The sequence below is a fragment of the Crocodylus porosus genome, unplaced genomic scaffold, assembly GCF_001723895.1.
Source record: "Crocodylus porosus isolate Cpor-Errol unplaced genomic scaffold, CroPor_comp1, whole genome shotgun sequence".
Taxonomy (NCBI): domain Eukaryota; kingdom Metazoa; phylum Chordata; order Crocodylia; family Crocodylidae; genus Crocodylus; species Crocodylus porosus.
Genome location: NW_017728915.1, coordinates 34952639 through 34973673, shown reverse-complemented (window position 1 = coordinate 34973673; position 21035 = coordinate 34952639). Strand labels below are relative to the sequence as shown.

The window sequence follows — 21035 nt, the reverse complement described above, 5'->3', positions numbered from 1 at the left end:
AGATTCGGCCACAGACTAAACAGGCAGCAGTCATGGACCACGCTGGACATAGCTGCCTCCAGCTGGTAAGTCTGCTGTGGTAGGTGGAAGGGAGAGGAAAGGGGCATGGAGGGGACAGATCAACGCCCCAACAGCGAGGGAGGGATTGCGGTTGGGGCTGGGACAAGTTGCCCAGCCAGGACAAGGGGGCGCGGGGCTCCCACCACTGCATGCCGCCGGTCCGGGAGGGCATGGGAGCGGGCATGTGCCCCCAGATCTGCGCAGGGCAGGCTGGGCTGGGCTGTGATTCGGGAAGCTCGCCCCAGCAGCCCACCACCAGGCTGTGCTCCGTGGGGCAGGTGGAGCCAGGGCTACCCTCCAGCGGCTAGCCTCAGCCGCAGCCCAGAGCACAGCCCTGGCTCCACCTGACTGGCAGTGAAAGTCGCCCAAGGACCCACTGGAAGAGTAGCTCCCGGACCGCTGGTGCACAGTGACAGGAGCCCCCCAGTCCCACCCCCCCCAGCTTATCCCAGCCCCAATCCCTCCCTCGCTGTGGGGATGTTGATCTGCCCCCCCCATGCCCCTTCCTTCCCGTCTCCACCATCCACAACAGACTTACCAGCTAGAGGAGGCAGCTATGTCCAGTGTGCTTGTTTAGTCCATGGCCAAATCTCCGAATTGGCGCCGCATGTCTCTGAATCGATTTGGAGGCTTCCGATTTGATTCAGACGTTTTACTGGGTCTCCCAATTCAATTTGTATTTGGAGAATCTGCCACCAAACTGGGCCAAATCTCCTCCAAATTGAATCGGTTATCAAAGCTTCGCACAACCGTAATGAGTATCAATGGGGTTTTAAAGGCCAGATTTTTTTAACTCTAGTGTGAGTAAAGCATATAGTGAGATTTTCAGAAACATCTGAGGGCCTATCTGCGTCTTTAGATACTGAAATGCCTTTAAACTTTAACTGTTAAGTGTCTAAATTACTTTTGGAAATGAGACTTACACTCCTAAGTCACTAATGTGACTTTGAAAATTTCTGCACTACAAAACTGCCGTATGAAATACCATGCAAACAGGAAGAACTTTAATTGCTCGGTTTTAAAACCCGGCTGATAATGAAAGCTGACTGTTAAGCAGGGGGGAAAGTGGCACAGCTTAAATCAGACCTTCACTATTAATTTAAAACAATGTGCTATTTTTGCAGGGGATTTTTAATGCATGCATACTTAATGTGGAATAAAAATATGTTAATTACAACAGAGATACTGGCTTCCCTGTGCATGGATTTGATAAATAGCTCTCAATTTGACTAATAGGTATTTTGTAAACTAAACGAATAGACACTTTGTAAATGGAATCTACCTACAACACGTATACATCTGCAGCTTTGCCCCGGGCTTAAACATGAAAGCATGCAAATAAATCAATTACGGGACTACTTAATCTCTTTTGTGTTCCACAAACTTGTTGCATGAACAGCTGGATAAAAATTTCTGCACCACAGGTAAAAATCAGGGAAAAGGTTTGAAAGGGAAACAATAAAAAAGAATGACATTCCAAGCCATGGGCAAGCTTACTTCATCAGCAACAGTGCTCACCCATCTCATGACCAGATAATATTCAGGAACTAAAATCAAAATAGAGGGAAAAGGCAAAAAAGACAAGTTCTTTTGGTAGACCACAGAGTTGGAGGGAGAGGCTGGGGCCTGGTCATTTCCTGTGCCTTTAGCGTTCTTAAATGGTTTTGAGACAATGATATGCTAAATCAGATATGTGCTGCTTCGGTGGCATAATACAGAGACAAGCAGTCAGCAAATCACTTTCTGGAAACAGGGAACTGTGAGAAGGCCTAAGACTAGTTTAGGTGCCCTGCACTTACTGCTCTACAGACAAATGGACATCAAAGCGGTCTGCTCGGTCATTTATGAATGAGTTGGTACTAGACATCTTGGCTAATGCTAGGAACCAAACTAGGGAACTCCAGAACAGAAACACAGATCTCGCAGCTTGAGGTAAAGAGCAAGTCGCACTAGGTGGTGCTCCAAAAGACTCATATCCTCTGAAGCAGAAAAAGATGGGTACACATGCCAAGGCCGTATCAGAAGGCAGCATTATATGTGGCAACCTATTGACATCTATTAATCATTTATTAACTTTGTATAAAGCTATATAGACCTTTAATACAAAGTGCGACCAAATACTATTTCTTCAGAGGGCACAAAAGCCTCAGAAAGTTAAAATATCTCTATTTTCACTGGGGAGATGTTTTGTTAAATTAAGGTGGATTTCAATTGATTTGTAAGAGGGCAAAAATAAAAATCATTAAAAAAACAATGATGGTATGCTTTAGCCGTAATAATCTTTTAGTGGACCAACTACATAGTTTGGGATGGACATAGATGAGCTTTTAGGTAACACTGTACCCTTCCTGAGACTCCTTGCCTCGCACAAAAAAAAAATATTGCTTTTAATTGGACACTTTGTTTAGAGTCTAATACATTTATAAAACAGCTATAATAAAAAGGTTTCCAAAATCGACTCTTCTGATGCTGTAGAGCTCTTGCTGTTTAAATGCCTTTTTATTGAGGAAATAGAAAGGTTTGAAAGTCCTTACTTCCTCTTTTGGGAAGTGAGACGTGAAGAGGGACTCAATGGAGGAAAGCAAAAGAGATTCAACTTTACTCAACCAAAACTTCTATAGAGGGGATCCACATGTAAGTTCTTTCTCTCACATGTGCACATGGTGGGGGTGGTACGGAGGGTAATATTTGCAATTCACATCTCAACTTCCCAAAGCCGTGCTGTAATCAGTCAAAAGCCATCTACTAACCACGCTTCAAAAAACATATTATCACACTAGAGCAGCACACCTTTTCCTCCTCCTTCCCAGCATTTGACAGAGCTTACTGTGGAAAGGTAATGCAACCTGGGCTGTATCACCATAACGATGGAGTGCTCTTCCCAGTGGAGACTCTCCATTTCAAAAGGTTCCTGGGACAGCTTGGCCATACGGTTTTACTAGAAGTCCTACTACTGGGCACTAAGGAATACAACGAAGGCCCGTGGCTTACCAGGGCCTATGTGCCTTGCAGGAACGTGGGAGGCTGGAGGTGGGTTCTTCAGCCCGTTTGCAAGGAGGGAGGAGGGCTGGGCAGAAGGGGCAAAGCTCCTATTATTACAACAATGGAACCACTGAAGGAAACCTCAGCCAATGGGCTCCACTGGACCTATGGAAAAGAAGAATACTGGTGTTTTGTCAGAATCAATGGTTTTAGGGGAAACAATATGAAACGTAGAGATGGGCTTGCCAGCTCATAGGGCACCTATACACGAGCAGTGTAATTACAGCACGCTCCAGCAGACTCGAGCATCTCATGTATCACTAAAGAATGGTGGTGGGGGTGCTTTAACTAAAGCTTGTTTGATGAGCCTTAGTTAAAGCGCCCCTGCTGCCATTTTTCAGCACGGGGATGTTGATACACGAGACACTTGGGATGCTTTAATTAGAGCCAATCTCAGAGCCACTCTAATTAAAGAGCCATCCGCTCCCTCCTCCCACTCCTGGAGCATATGCATAAATGCCCATAGCAGTCAGCAGATGTTGCACTGCTAGTCCTTGATCACAGACTACCAACAGCGGCATTAGCCAGAGACTAGCGTCCAAGTATTTCAGGCACACATCACTGCAGTAGTTTGTCACCAGTTGTGACAAAGTGGCTCAGAAAAAAACATCATAATTTTTCTTAATGCACTGGGTACATAAACAATTCCCAGCGCCATTAGCAGTCACTCAGCCCAAGTCATTCATTCCCAAGCAGTTTGAATATCCTGAGGTAGGCAAGTCAGATGTCAGATTTTCCAGAATGATCAATTTCTGCTCTTTGCCTTGGTCCATTACTTACTTCCAGCCTAGCACTCCCTTGCTACTGTAAATATGTTGAGTCCAAGGCCTGAACTGGCTAGAAAGAAATCCCAAATGTTCTTCATGACACAAAAATGTATTTCTGTATATACTAATATCTCCCCAAATTAGATTTTTTTAAGACTAATTTTAAACAAAGAAGGGCAGACTTTTCAAGAGTTTCCAGAAAACAGTTTCCTGATCTCCAAACATTTCCACTGTTACATGCTACAGTTATATATGTGTGAACTACATGCAAAGCTGGTGTCAGGCCAGGGCCTTGAACACAGGGCCTCAGCTTGGCCAGCACAGCTTGCTCATCCCAGCCTTCCACTCTGTGGCTGCCCATCTAGACAGCAAAGCTGGCCTGATGTCTTCATTAAGGCCTAGCTCTCCATGCAAGCCCTGCCACAAGAGTGGCAAGTTAGGATGAGCTGACCCTCCGCTTCCCCCATATAAGCTCCTGAGCAGGTACAAGAAGTGTCTGGACAACAGGGCTCAATCTGATCCTAGACTGTTCTGCTGTTGCCTCCCGCTTGTGCTCAGATTCTGCTCTGTACTTGATCCCCTGGTTTCTGGACCTGGCTTCTCCTCTGACTCCACTCTCTGCCTGATCTCCTGACTTGGCTTGTTCCTAGACCCCATTTTCAAACCAACCTCCTGGCTTTCCTTGTCTCTGGATATTGCTCATTCCTCCTGACACTGCTCAGCACTTTGATCCCTGAGTGGCCTCAGATCTGGCCGCCCATGACCTGGTGTGACAGCTGGCCTGCATGAATCCCTACGTGATGACTATTATGTGCATATCTGCTACCTTGCTTAACTATTTTCAGCATGGGGATGTTGATACACAAGGCACTTGGGACCCTTTATTTAAAGGCCGATCTCAGAGCTGCTCTAATTAAAGAGCCCCCGTCCCCTCGCCCCGGAGCATGGGCATAAACGCCCATAGCATCCAGAAGATGTTGCACTGATAGCCCTTGATCACATACTACCAACAGTGGCATTAGCCAGAGAGGAGCTTCTGAAATATTTTATTTAACCTTCCAGTCAAGGCCAAGTGCTTTTTACCAACAAAATGCTCTTTTTATGCATTTAAGTTCAACTAAGTTAAGCCTCTGGAAAGAACAGGGTAAAGTTTGTGAGCTGCCTTTTGATGCATAAAACCATTGAATGTATGCCACCCACTGCACAGATACCTGGATATTCAGGGGGGTATAGGAGATGTATTGAATTGAACAGGATAGACATTTTGATACAGACTAATCATTCACATCATTTTTAATTTGGAGCTTGATGTCCAAAAGTGCCAAGGGGTCTGACCCTAATCAGTGGCCTGGACCAAAGAGTATGAGATGGCTATTGCAGCATTGTACAACAGGATAGGCAGCAAGATAGAAAAGTATCACCTTTTCAGGTCTGTGTCCCAAATCTATTTTTATGATACACTGTAAAATCAGAGCTCATCAGGGGAAGGAAGGAGTAAAGATGACCCACGCATCAAAACATAAAGCATCTGCAAGAACACACCCAGAATCAAACAAAACTGACATCACCTTGCACCAAGGATTTAAGTAAAAACCTCCATTAACCCATCTAACGCATCTTGTAAACAGTAAATTACAGAATCATAGAAAATTCGTGTTGGAAGGGAGCTCAGGAGGTCATCAGACCAAAGTGGGACCATCCCCAACTAGATCATCCCAACCAAAGCTTTGTCTAGTGAGGTCTTAAATACTTCCAAGGATGGAGATTCCACCACCTCACTGCGTAACCTACTCCAGTGCTTTACTACTCTTCTAAAGAAAAATTTCTTCGTAATATCTAATCTACACTTCCCTTGCTGCAACTTGAGATCATTGCTCTTTGTCCTGTCATCTACCATCACTGAGAACAATTTAGCTCCATCCTGTTTTGAACCCCTCTTCAGGTAGTTGAAAGCTACTATTAAATCCCCTCTCAGTCTTTTCTTCTCCAGAGTAAATAAGACCAGTTCCCTCAGCCTCTCCTCAGAAGTCCTGTGCCTCCTACCTCTATCCATTTTTGCTGCCCTCCACTGGACTCTTTCCAATTTGTCCACATCCTTTCTGTAGCAGGGGGCCCAAAACTGGACACAGTACTCCAGTTGTTAGTCTAAAAGTTGTTAGACTTCATGTGAAGCAGCAAGCCCACAAAAATGGAAAACACTTGAAAAAACACTATACAAAATGGCACTTGGATTTCTTAATGCAAGCCCAGACATCGTGGTAAATACTGTGCCTACTTTTACCAAGTACTGAGCAAGTAATATTCCAGGTTAGAGCCATCCTTGGCAGAGGTGGATCTGGAGGGTGTGGTGGGGTGGTCACAATCCCTTCTGGATGTACCACATATAAGCACTCTGTGTGGGGCCTGCTCTGGAGCCCAGCAGGCGAGTGCTTCCATTGCCACTCATCCCCTCCTTTCTGCTGCTAGTGAACTCACTGGGGACGAGGACAGAGAGGAAGAGCGAACAGTACAGCTTGCACTTTCTGGGCTGTAGCGCCATATGAAGGCAGGGGCTCCAGACAGACCCTGCCCCAATCAGCTGGGGCACTTCAGCACCCACTGCTCACTGCACCGCCTTGCCCTGTTGCTGGATCTGCTACTGATTCCTGCTATAGTGCAACTGGCTTCCATTAGGTTACATCAGAAATTAATTTTGGCCCTTGGTAGTCTCTGCTGAAGAACATACATCTGAAAAGAAAGAAGGCTAAATAGAGCTACCACCTGCGTGCCACCATGAAAAAGAAAAGCAAAAGCTATTTATTGTTGAAATATTTTCAGTAGAAATTATTTTGTCAAAAGACAGCACAAGGCAGTAAATATGTATTTGTTTCATAAGAGAAAAAGGGACTGTTAGAAAATATCTTTAAAGAGAAGGAAGATAGTGGGAAAAAACACATCAATACTAAAAGAACCAATACTAAAAGCAGCCAAGCTCAAAGTAAATAAAAGAAGAGATAGCATTCATAAATCAAATAATCAGATTTTCTGCATTTGAGCTTTCTGCTTCAAAAGCTATCCCACAGAATCTGTCTTTTCTTTTCTTTTCTTTTTTTAAATATAATTGTTGTCAGCTGTTAGGAAAGTCTGCATAAAATGGCCTATACATAAATTCAAATCCATCGCGCTGCAGAAACGTGGCACGCAGTAAACATTTAAATGCAATTACTTGATGTCTTAAACAATAAGTCAAGGCAAGTGTCAATTACTTCAGCATTAAAGAGCCATCATGATCCTTTCCCCCTGCCCTTGACCAGGATGTCAGATCTGACAGCTAGACTAAGGATTGCCTCTTTGGCCACAGAACAAGTCGGTGCTGACAGCAGCCGGGTACACTGACCAGTCCGGGTACCCACAGGGAGACCACCTCGCTGGTGGAGCGGTAGTTCTGATTTGCACCGAGATTCCAGGCACCTCCCTAATATGTGCTTAAACTTCCAGGGAGTCTCAAATTTGCTCCCTAACACTGGCCTCTGGAGGTTGGGCCCCGACTCCTAATTAGGCTCAGAAAGGAACAGAGGTCTTGAGGAAACAAATCCCCAGGACACACCCTGACAGATGAGCACAAAGTGGCGTCCTGAGCCAGAGGCCCTTTCAGGCCATTGAAGTCCCTTTGCTAAGGCTGCTCATTTGTTCCAACTATGCCATGAATTGACATGAGGCCGACTTCTCTGCTAGAAACTGAGGACACACCACAAAGGCCACCAAACAAGACTCCAGTAGGAGAAAAGTTTCTATAGTTTTTATCAACCTAGACTGGGGCCTCGACAGTAAATCCTGTCTGGAAATGAAAGGCTCAGGCCTAGAAACACAGGACTGGAAGGGGGAGCTTTTCAGGCACCAAGTCCCATTCCCTGCATTTGCAGGCCACCATATACCCGAAAACCAACAGGAGTACCAGTGCAGTCTAGTCAAAAATCCCTCCTTTAGCTTTCACCTATGCTAAATGCTTGAGAGGAAAATAAAAAACCCAGAAACCCCAGCAGGTCAATGACAAACCAGTTCGCTCAGGTCCCTCTCCTCTTCTGTTGCCTCATAAACAAGAGCTCTTGTTATTGGTCCTTAAGTGAGTTACTTCATACGCTTATACCTCCTCCCATTTCCATAGCTCAGCTCCTCAGCTCCATTTGCACTCTTCCTAGACAAGAGTTGGAGCTTCCTCTGTATTGATCATACCTTTTCCCATCATTCCTATGATCTGAAATTTTCATAGACTCAAACCTAGCTCCTGCACCACGGTCACTAACGAGAACGTTAAAAAGGTGGGCTCCCAAGACCGATCCCGGAGCACACCGTTAGAGACTCCTCTCCAAACTCATCTCTCCAAGGAGCCCATCAAGTGACTCTCCATGCACATACTGACATTAGGAACCCTACTTAAGCATCCACATCCTGTCATCCTTATTTTCCTCATTTGTTAGTTCACACTGGTCTCTGGCTACCAGGGTCCCCCCAGCCTCTTCCCCCAGTTAGGCTTATGTGGGATCAAAGGTAGAGAAGATAATAAACCCTCCAGACCCTGAGCAGGAAAAAAACCTCTAACTTGTTTTCAAAGTACAGTTTCTCCCCATATACAGGGCCCACAAAAATACAATTTACCACAAAACAGGCATAATGCCAAGAATTCATTAACCCTTCCTCATCACAGTGCTCCCCCCTCGCACCCCACTGTTGGCCAGCTCAGACTTACAAGTTACTAATATGTTTCTAAGCCATCCAATCTAACGGCAATTCTTATTTAATTGAAATCCTGGAGGCATTAGGTTGCGCTTCTCATGCCTGGGCTTTGTTTCAGTAAATAGCTTGACCAAGGGGGAAATGTCTGATTACAAAGCATTACCATTTTAAATTGGTTTGTAAGTGCTCAAGAATAAGTTATATAGCATAAGAATAAGGACACTTGAATTAAAAAGGACCTATCAGTATTACCCACAAGTAGTAACAATTATTTAATCTAACTTTTCCAGCCTGGGTGGTTAACTTGTATTAAGGTGTCTGATTTTCAAAGGTGTGAACTACCTGGGGGTTGTATTGCTTTACTGGACTTTGATATTGCAACTTCTTAAAAACAAGCTATTAATACTGGGTGCCCATATGCAGTTTTTGGGGCTAATTTTATATATATGCATTTTTATATAATATATATATTTATATATATACACACACACCTCAATTTGACTCTCAATTTGACTATATAAAATCTCAACCTATCTATCTATACACACACATACATATTTGATATATATTATATATACAATATATATATTTATATTTCATATATGTATATATACATATGCACACACGCCTCAAATTGAGTATATAAAACCACAATTTATACATAAAACATTTATCTATCTATCTATACACAAACATGCATACACATTCATATAAAACCTCAATATGAATGACTTCATGTTCCTAATATGGCGAGTCCTCCTACTGATTAGTAATTATTCACTTAAAAGAGCCTACAACAATGTAAGATTTTATGTATACCTTAATTAAAAGTCCAAATGAAATAGCTCATATAGAATTAAGGGCCTGATCCCAAAAAATTATTCTAACAAGATTAACGGCCTGATGAATAGCCCACTTGAATTTGTAGAAAGGTTTCCATTAACTTCATGTGCATTGGATCAGGCCCTAGACGGTCTGTGGCATTGTTCAGTGAAGCTTTGGCAGAAATATTTTTCTTAAAAGTGCCTGGTGTTGCTGGCAATGTTTAGTAATAGAACTTTATTTTAACTACAAAAAAAAAGCTGTTTTGAAGCCTCCTTTTTCAATCTGAGACCTTGATCTGCAGTTGCTGAGGGAATAATTATTACACTGAAATTACAATCACTCTTTTCCAAATGCATCACCATCAAATGTCTAAAATTAAACCAGAAAGGGAAAAAAAAAAGCAGGACAAGATGAAAACAAGATGTTTGTAATAGGAGGTTTGTGGAGCTGCCCTTTTTCAAAACAGCATTAAATTCAGCATCGACAATGCTGGCTTCCTATCATCTGGAATTAATTGCAGGAGCTGCAGAGCTTGGAGAAATGTTTGTAGCCCAAATGCAAACCAAGTGTTTTGGGGTGTCCAACTGGCAGAGCCCTTAAAAATCATCTGTACTCTTGGGGGTTGCAAGATAGAGGTGGGTTGCCTGAAACCAGAGAACTTGGTCATCGGGGCTGAAAAATTTTAATTCCCTTCTCGCAGAGGCAGCGACCACCTATGTTTTTTCCCAGGCTCCCAGCGCCGGTCAGCAGAACTCCTCTTGGAAGAGAGAAAATTCCCCCATAACAGATGAAATCTAAAGCCTTAAGGACTTGAGCTTTCATTATAAAACTGTCAAAACCAACTGTCACAAAAGGAAAGGGCTGAAATGGTCTTCTTGACAAAACAGGCAGATTTTGTCTAAGTTTCATAATATTTTAAACCTCGGAGCTAGGAGGCTTGAAGGGAGGGGACTCTTCTTCCCCCAGGGCACACTGAATTTACAAATGATCACTCCCCTAGCCTACATCTGAAAAGGCTGGGCTAGAGCTTGGGTACTTTTTGCTTTTGGAAATTATTTTAAATGATGCATGTAAGTATATTTATGTAAGGGAGGAAGAAATTAGGATAGGTATAATTTTGGGGAAAGTAGGTCACCCTGAACTAAAAAGCAATAGGTTATGGGGCCCAGAATTAAATGAGGTAGAAAATGTTGGGTTTGGAGGAGATGAGGGCCCCTAGGGCCAAAACGCTATTCAGACACTAGGATGGGCTCGGGTATGCTTGCTGTGTGTTGGCTTCATAGAGCCCCTGAAAGCCAGAACCAACTGGTCTTGCACAATCAGGTGTTCAAGATGAGAAAACAATATTTTACTTTTAATTGCTTTTCAAATTAGCATGACCACTGAATAATCTCTGATATACTAGCACTACCTTTACTTGTTCCGCTCTCCCCTAATGCAAAATTATACCTTGAGAAACTAACTGATTTACTAATTGCAAAAGTTAATAAGACAGAGAGGGTTCAGCCTTACCTCTTTCTTGGTGAATTCGGGGGCATAATCATTTTTGTCATCAATAAGAATGGTAGCAGTTGCTGTGCCGGTTAATCCCACATCGAGACCAGCCATGTCCTTAGCTTCTATAATCAGCTCATACTTTGTACTGTCCATAGTCTGAAAAAAAATAGATTTAAAAAAACATCAAATTTCCTCTACTTTACAGTAAGAGAAAACAATAAAACAATGTAATTTAGTCTGATCAAATACAACTAAAAATAATTAATTTGAGCCAGTGTCTTACTAATACAGACATATGGCTTCATTATGTGCTCCAGTGAGTGTGAGGACAAACCTTAGCCAAATCATCATATGAAGTTGCATATAATGGGTGTATGTTTGTCAACAGTGTCTAGCCTATCCAACTATTCAGACATATGGTAAAATAGGACAGAAATTCATACACCCCCTGCTTTTCAGGATAAAATTTCACTTCAATACACCAGTATTTAGCCACGATTCATCAATGTTATGACAGTTTAGTAGTTAGATCCTAGTGCCACATGCTGAATATAAACCATATTTATTGTACAAAGCCTATGCACTCTGTACATCATCTTTAACATGATAATCCAAGTTTGCATCACTACAAGAAATAGGAAAGCAATATTTTAACGACATTATGTCTGGCACATTTACTCCACAAAAGGATGAGATATGGCCATGTTAGCACATTGCATCTGTCGATCCAGTTTATATGGTGTGATCATAATCTCTAAATCTGATGGCGCCCCAACCAACAACCTAGACAGTGCCAGGCATCAGCTGCAACAGAAACCACTATCAACCTCTCCCACCTTCCAATTTTGTCCGTGACTTAAAAGCCAACATGTCGCCACTAGTGTTATAGTGGGGTAGCTATAGTGTTCTTAATTCACTGCACTTCTGTTGGGAGGGCACAGAAGCAAGTATGGTGTCCTGCTGGATCATAGGACCAGACCATTATATACCATCACAGGAAATTATCCTTGGTGCCTGAATCTGCAATCACTGAACCCATAGTGAATTCAACATGGATTTCATGGGAAGCAGGGCTGGGACCCTAATAGAAAGAAAGATTTTCATCGTTCGTATTACTGATTCATGTAGGACCAACTTGCCGGGAGACCATATGTGATGCACTGGGGATGAAGAGGACAGATGGGACAGGTTCACAGTTAAGCTGTGGGAGTACCAGACAGGCGTATTAGCTGTTGCTCAAATACAGATCTGAATAGTTTTAACAACCCAGAAAAGTCTCATCTCTGCACAAGGGACAAAACTACAATGCAGTGTGGAGCCCAAATATCCGGGATTTGGGGGGAAAAAAAGCTGTACAAAGCTGGAACACCTCTATAGGGGCTCCTCTAGCCTTGGACTGGCCTCCATGTTTTTGGGAATGAAGAAATCTGCACATGGCATTAAGTGCTGGGTTCAAACTTGGCCATGTGTCCAAACTTTTATGGCACTGCTATCAAGTGTCCTGGTACACGGAAGAAGCATTTCAGCTTTCAGTTTTTCTGGTGCAGTACAGTCTTGGAGGCAGAGATGAAATTCATGCCCTGCCGGTGAACAGTTTGCCATTTAGCAATAAAAAGACGTTGTTCTACCTACTGCATGTTCGCAGGGTACCCAGTCTGAACTTTGGCTACTTTGTAGATAACGGCTGATTGCCCGGGTTCTCCAAATGTGTACTTTAGCTTTCTATTTTAGGACAGGACACCTCTTGTACAAACACCCTCCCATGCACGGCTCTGAAAACATGGTGGAGCACCAGCAAGAGGCTCCACGGACATCCACGGATCAGCGCATACAACACCAAACAATGTCATTGCCTGCCAACTCCTCAACGATTTAGGCAGTCCAAACTGAGAGGATGCTCGACACTAAAAACATAGTATTATAGAAAAATTACAGCTTTGAGCCTTAAAATGTTGCCAGTCCTGAAGAAAGCCTCTCCATCCCCACGACTCCATCTAGGAATTCAAATGTTATTTTCAGTGTTTGACATGGAATTCACCCAAAAAGGGAGATATTTCTATCCCTGTATATAGCTTTGTGTATAGTCAGATCACTGCAGTGTCTATGAGCTAACAAAGCTTTAAAGGACAATGCCGGGCAAAATGTACAGCCTTACAGAAAATCATTTTAAAATGTGTTCTCCATTTCTTGTAGGCTGTAGTGTAATCTCCCTGCCAAACTTAGCTTTCTTCATTATCTTGTGTGTGTGTGGGGGGGTGCTGTTATTGAACAGAAGACTTGTAAAACTGTACTGCTGCATGGTTATAAGCTGTCTTTACTCCCCCTCTTCCCTCTACAAATAGGCCCATTTATGCTCAGGGATTGGCCATTTTGGGGTTTAAAAATGGCTTGCTTTGCATTGAAAACAAGCCCATTTATACAGGGAAATTGTGCATACTGCAGCAGAAATTCCTGTGACAAGAGCCCGACGTTCAACCTCGCAATAGAATGGGGGAGGAAAAAAAAACCACATTGAATTTTGAGTAGCATTTCATATCATTATGAATCCTTCACACTTTTCTGCTATACAGCACTTTATACATCTTCTCCTGTCACCAAATATTTTCTGTGCTAGTAAAAGCAACTCCAAACCTAGCCTGCTAAGAGAAATGTATTCCCAGCAGATTCTCTCTTTACACTAAGAGACTGCATTTGAGATTCTTTACAGCATTCCTCACACCTCTTGCTTGTAATCCTAGGATTACTTTAGTAGCATAAATCAACCTATTCGCTCACTAGTGAGGAAGACTGAGGCGGGGATTTAACAGCAGCCTTCGTCTACCTGAAGAGGAGGGAGGTGGACTGTTCTCAGTGGGGGCAGAGGACAGAACAAGGAGCAAGGGTCTCAAACTGCAGCAAGGGAAGTTCAGGTTGGATATTAGGAAAACCTCTCTCACAAGGAAGGTAGTAAAGTACTGGAGCAGGCTCCCCAGGTAGGTGGTGGAGTCTTCATCCTTGGAGGTTTTGAAGACCCGGCTAGACAAAGCCTTGGCTGGGATGATGTAGTTGGGGCTGGTCCTGCTTGGAGCAGGGGGTTGGACCAGATGCGACCTCCTGAGGTCCCTTCCAACTCTAATTTTCTATGATTTATTAGTAGTTAACTGTGCCTGTATGATTTAAAGTACAGTAAAAGCTTTGCTATCGGGCATGAGTGGTGTAAGTGGGGTGCTGGTTATCTAAAAATTCTGGTTACCCCAGAGTTATACAGAAATCAGTGCCATAGTTGTAGTGCAAATACTTGATGAGCCTGCCAGATAGACTCGGGAAAGATTCCGGTTGCTGAAGTGAGGATTTGTACTGGGGGGATATTGGAAGTTGCAGTTTAATAGAGTAACCCGGTTAGTAAAATGCTGGTTAACACAGCTTTTATTGTATAAGGCATAGTTATGAGCCTCCTTTCTCCCTCCCAATAAATTCCCTCTCAACAATTTTAAGGAAATGGAAATTTATCACAATTGCTAGAATGTATATACGTTTCAATTTGTAAATGCCTTGTAAAGATTGACAGACACAACATCACTGAAGGAGAACTCTATGTGGGGGATCTGGCCAGCATTTCTGGCTTGAGAAAGACAAGGGGAGCTCTGCAATCCAGGATCTGCCAGAGTAACACTGTCCTGATATTTTAACTTGTCTATATGCATTTATATGGTATTGGCATAATTGCAAAGGAAGACTTGTTCAATTTTCCATAGTGATTGAGGGAGAATGAACAAAAGCACTGATCTGAAATTGCTCAGAGAATAATTCAGCCTCAAGATAAGATGGGAAAATGTCCTACGTATTTTGTCCTAAGAGTGATTTGACTATGAACCAAATATTCAGTAAAGAGAGTCCTGAATATTTGTAGGGTGGACCGAATCATCATCTATTATTGTGTGATTGTACCATCTATACGACAGGACATCCATCATAAATTTCATAACTGGAAAATATCACCTTATGTTTTTCTAGTAGGAACATTTATTCTTATTTCCTATGCTTTTTATATGCATTAGTAATCCCTCACTCCCTCCGATTTGTGCTTGAATGTGATATTAAATATCAAATAACATTCTACTCTCAAACTAAGGAGCTGCAGAACAGGGCATGCTTAAGCTAGAAAAATCTCTCCAAAGTTTGTGTTTACAAGCATACAATTAAAGATTAAAGCTAATTGGGTTTAAATAAGAGTATAAGGTCAAAAAGGAACTGACTGCACTGGATGACTGCAATAAATGCATCAGTCTTACACCATATGAAAGTCAACCATTGCTTCCAAAGTGATTGACAAGGCCATACCGTATACACAGGGTTGACTAAGTGACATTTGACTTTCAACAGGTGCATATGGCTGAAACTCAGCCGGTTCAGTGATTGCATTCCATGAAAAGTTAAGTTACTTATCTAAATCTCCAAGTCAGTAAAAGTGGGACTTGTTAGCTGACGAAAAATCATGAAATATCTGCCTCGGACCCAGGAAACACACACAGCTGAAGCATACTAAACTTTTTTTTGCGGCTGGTTCTTGTCAGAAACTGCATGGCAATGACAAATGATTTCAAAATAGTTTTATGAACCCCTTTAAAAACTTGGTTTATTATTGCTGTTTATAACAATATACTGCTAGCACTGAAATACTTGGTGTTAGAATGGAAATCCTTAATTACATGTTTATATTTAGGACTAGGCAAAAAGAAAAAAGTGAATTCAGATCTAAACTTTCCAAACCCTGTGCAGTGTTCAGATCTGGGGTACCGGTGCCAATCCAGCACTAGTTTCTAAATAAATAAGTTATAAATGACATGGAGGGACACACACACACACACACGATAAATCAGCTATCACTTGAGTGTGCTAGAGCTCCCGGAGCAGGGTAGGTTCATATAAAGAAGATGAGGGTCTGAACAAAACTAAATGTACAACAGTACATTGGGTAAGCACTGTGTCTACTGAATTCTGTTTGAAATATATACCCGGGGGCAAACATAATTATTTAGGTATGATGCATTTAGAAGAAAAACCATCAAAGCTATACCAGCATCTTGCATGCCTCTAAGAAAGTTTAGACTGAACTAATTAACAGCCTCCCCCCAGCCTGTGTGAAGTGTGTACTACGCTTATAAGCATAGCAGGGAGGAATAGAAAGAAGGATAAGACCTGTCACATGATAGCATAGATAGAGCTCCTATCACTCTGCACTGTTACTGATTCTCTCTCCTATCTAAATAAAAATATGTGCAATAGAAAGTACATTTATTAAAATTCTAGTAAAGCTCTAGCTTGGGGATCAAATAGCTGGAATGGACCTATTAAAGTGGAGTGCATCACAAAAACATGGCTTTCTGATGAATGCCCCATACTGTCTCTACCCTAAAAAAGAAACAAGGGGTGTTAATGTGTATTAATTTTTGTGTTGGAATAGTGCCTCGAAGCTCAATGGGAATTTGGGTCCTGCTGCGTTGGGTGCTGTACAAACAGTAAGATAACTCTGAGAGGCGGGAGTGTTATAACTCACATGTGAAGCAGGCAAAAAATGGAAAAGGAAGAAGAGCCAGAGAGTGATGTCAAATGGCCAAAGTCATACAGGAGGCAATGGCAAAGCCAAGAACAGAGTCCAGATCTGCTGGCTCCCAGGCGACTGGCTTAGCTGCCTAACCCAGAAGCACAGGGATGCAGCCTGGCACCGAGGACACATTGACAGCAGTGACTTTTGGTTGCCACTGTGATTGCAATTGCACAGTGCCAGCAGCAGCCATATTTTTTCCGCCCACCTCCAACTTGGTGCCTGGGGCAATTGCCCCATTCGCTGCATCCTCGTCACACTGCTGAGCAAACCACATCATTTCGCAAAAATTACAATCAATATCATCAGACAGTGCTAAGCTAAATGTATAAATATGTAACGACTCTGAATGAAATAGACAGGGATAATGATTTTAATCAATGAGCATTAAGTCACTGTAGGTATGCTGGTTTATTTATCAACTGTGGTTGTGTGCAACATACCGGCGCTGAGAGAGTCTGTATTATTACAGCAGGAAACCCATTCATTTCCCCATAAATTTGCCCTTTCATCATTTCACCACTGCAGGCTGATTGGCAAAGTGCTTGGTCTGCAAAGAAAGGTGAACCACAGCTGGCATGTTTTCACTCAAAGGTCCATCTAATGCCATTCTCACCAATGTTAATATTCACTGCAGACTTCAGGCCCCTGCTGGCTCCATATTACCCATTCAGCTCTGGTAGCAATGAGAGGCCAGAGAGGCTTTCAGACTTTTAAATGGTTGACAAAGCCAGCATGATGCGATAGCAACAGAAAGAAAATAAATGGTTCGGCACCCATCTATATGGTTAAAATAAACTAAATGATAACTTTTAGCGAGCAAATAGTGAAATCAGATGCAACAGTTCGGTGCTGAGTTTTATTCTTCACAGTTCAAGGAAGAAAACTAACAGCAGCTAAGAGGTACAAGCAAAATCATTTACATTTCCCATCAGAAACAAGAATAGGCCTAAATGTTGCCAGGTGCTAACTAACCCCTTTAGAGTGCAAAGTACCTATAGGATCCTTTCAGCTCAGTGGGTGCGGAGGGTGGCCAGCACCTTTACTGCTTTAAGGCTGCATATCCAACGAGGCTGAAGCACATAGGACTACTTGCTTGAACTAGGGATGTTCTGAAGTATTGTATCGAATCCAGGCATAAGGACCTAGTTCCCAGTCAATGCAACAGTAGACTATAGTGGTCTTTATATGAAGCCTCATGGATTTGTATCCCCTTTGATGAGTACAGTTGGCAGATCTGGTTCTATCACAAGTTAATAATCAGTACATAAAAGAGGAAGATTTTGTCAAATACTGATTTTAAATTCCATCCTCAACTACAGAATAAACTCACACCAAACTATTAAGTGAATGGAGATCCCGCCTCTTCCAAGATGCACCCTTTGCTTAAGATTTGAGAACAAGACTCGGATGCAGTCAAGGAAGATTTGAAGTTATCTGGTTGTGGAGAAAATTATGGACAAAAAATTTGAGTCTGGCTGTTTGTGCCTGGTCCTCAATGAGAAATCTGTGCTCTGTCACAGAGAACAGAGTTCAAAAGTTTTAGCAGTTGCCTGAAGTTGGGTACCTTCATCCAGATTTAGGCTCTCCAATAAAAGAGAAATGATTTCAAAGAGCCAAAGGATTTGCAGGTCGCAATGACTTGGAAGCGAGTTGCAAGTGCTCGGCCTGAGTCAAAGATGGGAACACTTACGTGCTTAAGTGGAGATGGAAGTTTGAAAATACTGGCCAGAGAACTTGTTCTGAATGTCTTGAAAATTCAGATAAAGCATTAAGGATTCACACATAAGATACAATACAAAAACTCTTCATAAACAGGCTGTACCGAAATCCCCTTTTTGTCACTGACAGCTGAACAAAAGATAGAGGTGGCCAACGAGGGAAAACCAGTGAAGCTGTAATATTCCTACGATCCATGTGCCAAGTGCCCACCCACTCACCTGAAAACTGAAATCCTGCTAGTTATTACAGTAATGGAGCCACTGCACGCATTTAGACTGCCAATTTCCTGCAACGATGTTTTCTGTTCATTCCAATCTAATCATTCTTGGAACAGTTTTCAGAAAACTATGACAACATATTTCTGGATAGAAATCCTGGTCGGTACTTGGGGAATACTTTTGTTCCGGAGTTGGGTCTGAATTATATTAGCAGTTGGATCAAGACAACTATTTCTTCAGAGTTCAAGACAAGCTGAATCCAGGATTTGGGGGCTCATCTATAATTTCTAGATTATGTTCCTAATCTAGAAGTCTCAGCTCATAATACGTTCTTGAAAACACTCATTAATAGAGGCTTTCGTCCACTGGAAATGATGAGGAGGAGGGGAACTGAAAAGGTCGTTAAGTGATCTTGTCATATGCCATTGAATATTTGTCTACATCATCAACCTGCCATCCAACTCAGCATGTTTGGCAATTTCTATGCTAGTCGTTTTCAGAGATTTCTTTCCAAAGGCACAAAGGATAGTTAGACACCAACTTTGATGTCCTTCAAGGACACCTAACTCATAACAGTGCCCTTGACACTCTTCCCTAGAGATGGAAAGCCAGATCAGAAGAATAGCAGTGCACTGGCATAACTCCAGAGGTGGAAAAGAGGAATACTGTTCAGAATCCTGTGTTGTTAGTCCTTCATGTTCATATGCTAGACCAAGTGCCTGTTCTTCGACACAGTAAAATTAATGTGTTATATCACCAATGTCATGGCTTCTTGGCTTTGATTAGCATATTGATGGTTCTTTAAGTAACTGTAAAAATGGTACTGGGGGCTCCATGTTAGAAGTGTGCCAGTGATTTCCACATCAATTCCCTTAGTTTACAAATAAAAATGTCTGCCTTCATTGCTGCTGTGGTTTCTTTTTCTTACTGCCTGGTAAAAATCAGCCTCAAAACTGAAAGTCAGGCTGGGCTTTTGCTTGGCTTCTGCATGGTCACCAGCTTCTGAAGGGAAATCCTACCCTCAGGCACAGTTTTTTCTCAGTAGTTATGACAGAGTTGAAAGGTCACAAAATGTGGAACGGAAGGAAGCATTTAGTCACAGAATCTCGTTAACTTCACTGGAGGAGCCTGAGCCAGAATTGAGACCAGTGATGCTCCTGTAGCTCCATAAGTTATGCTTTAATAACAGGACTAAAATAATAGTTAAAAACATCCCTATAAATAAATTGTTTGATAGTGATTTCAACAAACTCAGCGAGAATAACAACTCTGAAGGGCGAGACCTTAGCAAATCAGTGACTCTGTTAGTGCCTCAAGACCCCATCTGTAAAATGGGGATGACAGCACTTCCCAAAGTTACATGGGGCATGCAAGGTGCTTAAACAGTAACCTGAAGGAGGACATAACATTTCCATCTGACTCCAATTGAACACTAAAAACTCTTAAGTATATTTTAAGCATCCTTTCAAGTCACATTAATTCAGTGCCTAGTGACATTTTGCTTTTGTGTCCCTGGCAAGATCTGAATGATTTTGCAAAAATATAGCTGCATTCTCTGAGATAACACCATCAATGATTATTCATAACTCTATTTATAAGCGGTGTATTTATATACTTATTCATTGTGTGCTTCCATGTCTTGGTTGCTACTTACGCCATTATAACATAATGCTCACCAATAAGAAAAGCTCTTTGGATTTGAATAATTTCAGTTTGTGCTAAATCAAGGCTCATATTCATTTAAGAGGACAATTGCAAGTAGTGAGTATTGAATCTGTCCCATTAAAACATAATCATTCTTCTTGTTGACTAACAATATCAACATTCAGTCTATTGTTCCAGGGTCTGCTGCCAGAATTTTGACAAATGCAGAATAAAAAAAAAATGAAGTGAAATGACTATTAGCATAGAAGGCTTTTAAAATGATAATAATAGTAATATTAAATAATAGTAGCATTAGCATTAATTTTAAGTAATGATATGGCTGTGTAAAAGAGGGATAGAGAGGCAGACTGTATATCAAGAGCTTGAATGATAGGTTGACAAATACAAAAAACCAAACAATGCTGTAATATAAATGCTGTTTAGCTCACCAATTTCCATTTTTTTAACCTCTTCAAAGGTAGGTCTAGAGTTTAATCAAAGAAATAAGGTATTTCTGCTATCACCAAAATCAATATCTGTTAACTACCCACAGGAGAGAAGTAGGTCATAGGTCTAACTTGGACTAAGAACAAGACTGAAGTGGCTTTAGAAGGAAAAATATTGTGACTCCAAAATGACTGACACCTGCTTCCCTTCCTCATTAAGAAGAAATCTCTAGGGCTGCAAACAGACATCTCATTTGAGGTGGTCCTGACTGTCCTCAGTTTTGACCCATGTCAAAACAGGAGTGGCACAGCCATTTACAAGTGTTGCTCTTCCCAGCTGCATGCTGCTCCTCTGCCAGTAGGTGGCCAGCGAGAACACACAGCCTGACCGGCTTATCCCCGAACTGACTTGCGATAAAGTTACAGAGGCATATAGTAATACCCAGGGGAAAAGTGTTAGCACATTGTATCGTGCATACTTTGCAGATACTTAAAGCAGAACAATGGACTTGTACAT

At 42.0% G+C, this 21035-nt stretch overlaps 1 protein-coding gene across 1 annotated transcript in view; it reads right to left on the bottom strand.

Moving 5' to 3' along the window:
• The window catches only part of CDH13 (cadherin 13), a 758015-nt gene that overhangs the window by 124999 nt on the left and 611981 nt on the right, over nt 1-21035 (bottom strand). Inside the window, exon 8 of the mRNA XM_019535944.1 lies at nt 10920-11060. Within this exon, the coding sequence (XP_019391489.1) occupies nt 10920-11060 (141 nt within the window). The remainder of the gene's footprint in view (nt 1-10919; nt 11061-21035) is intronic.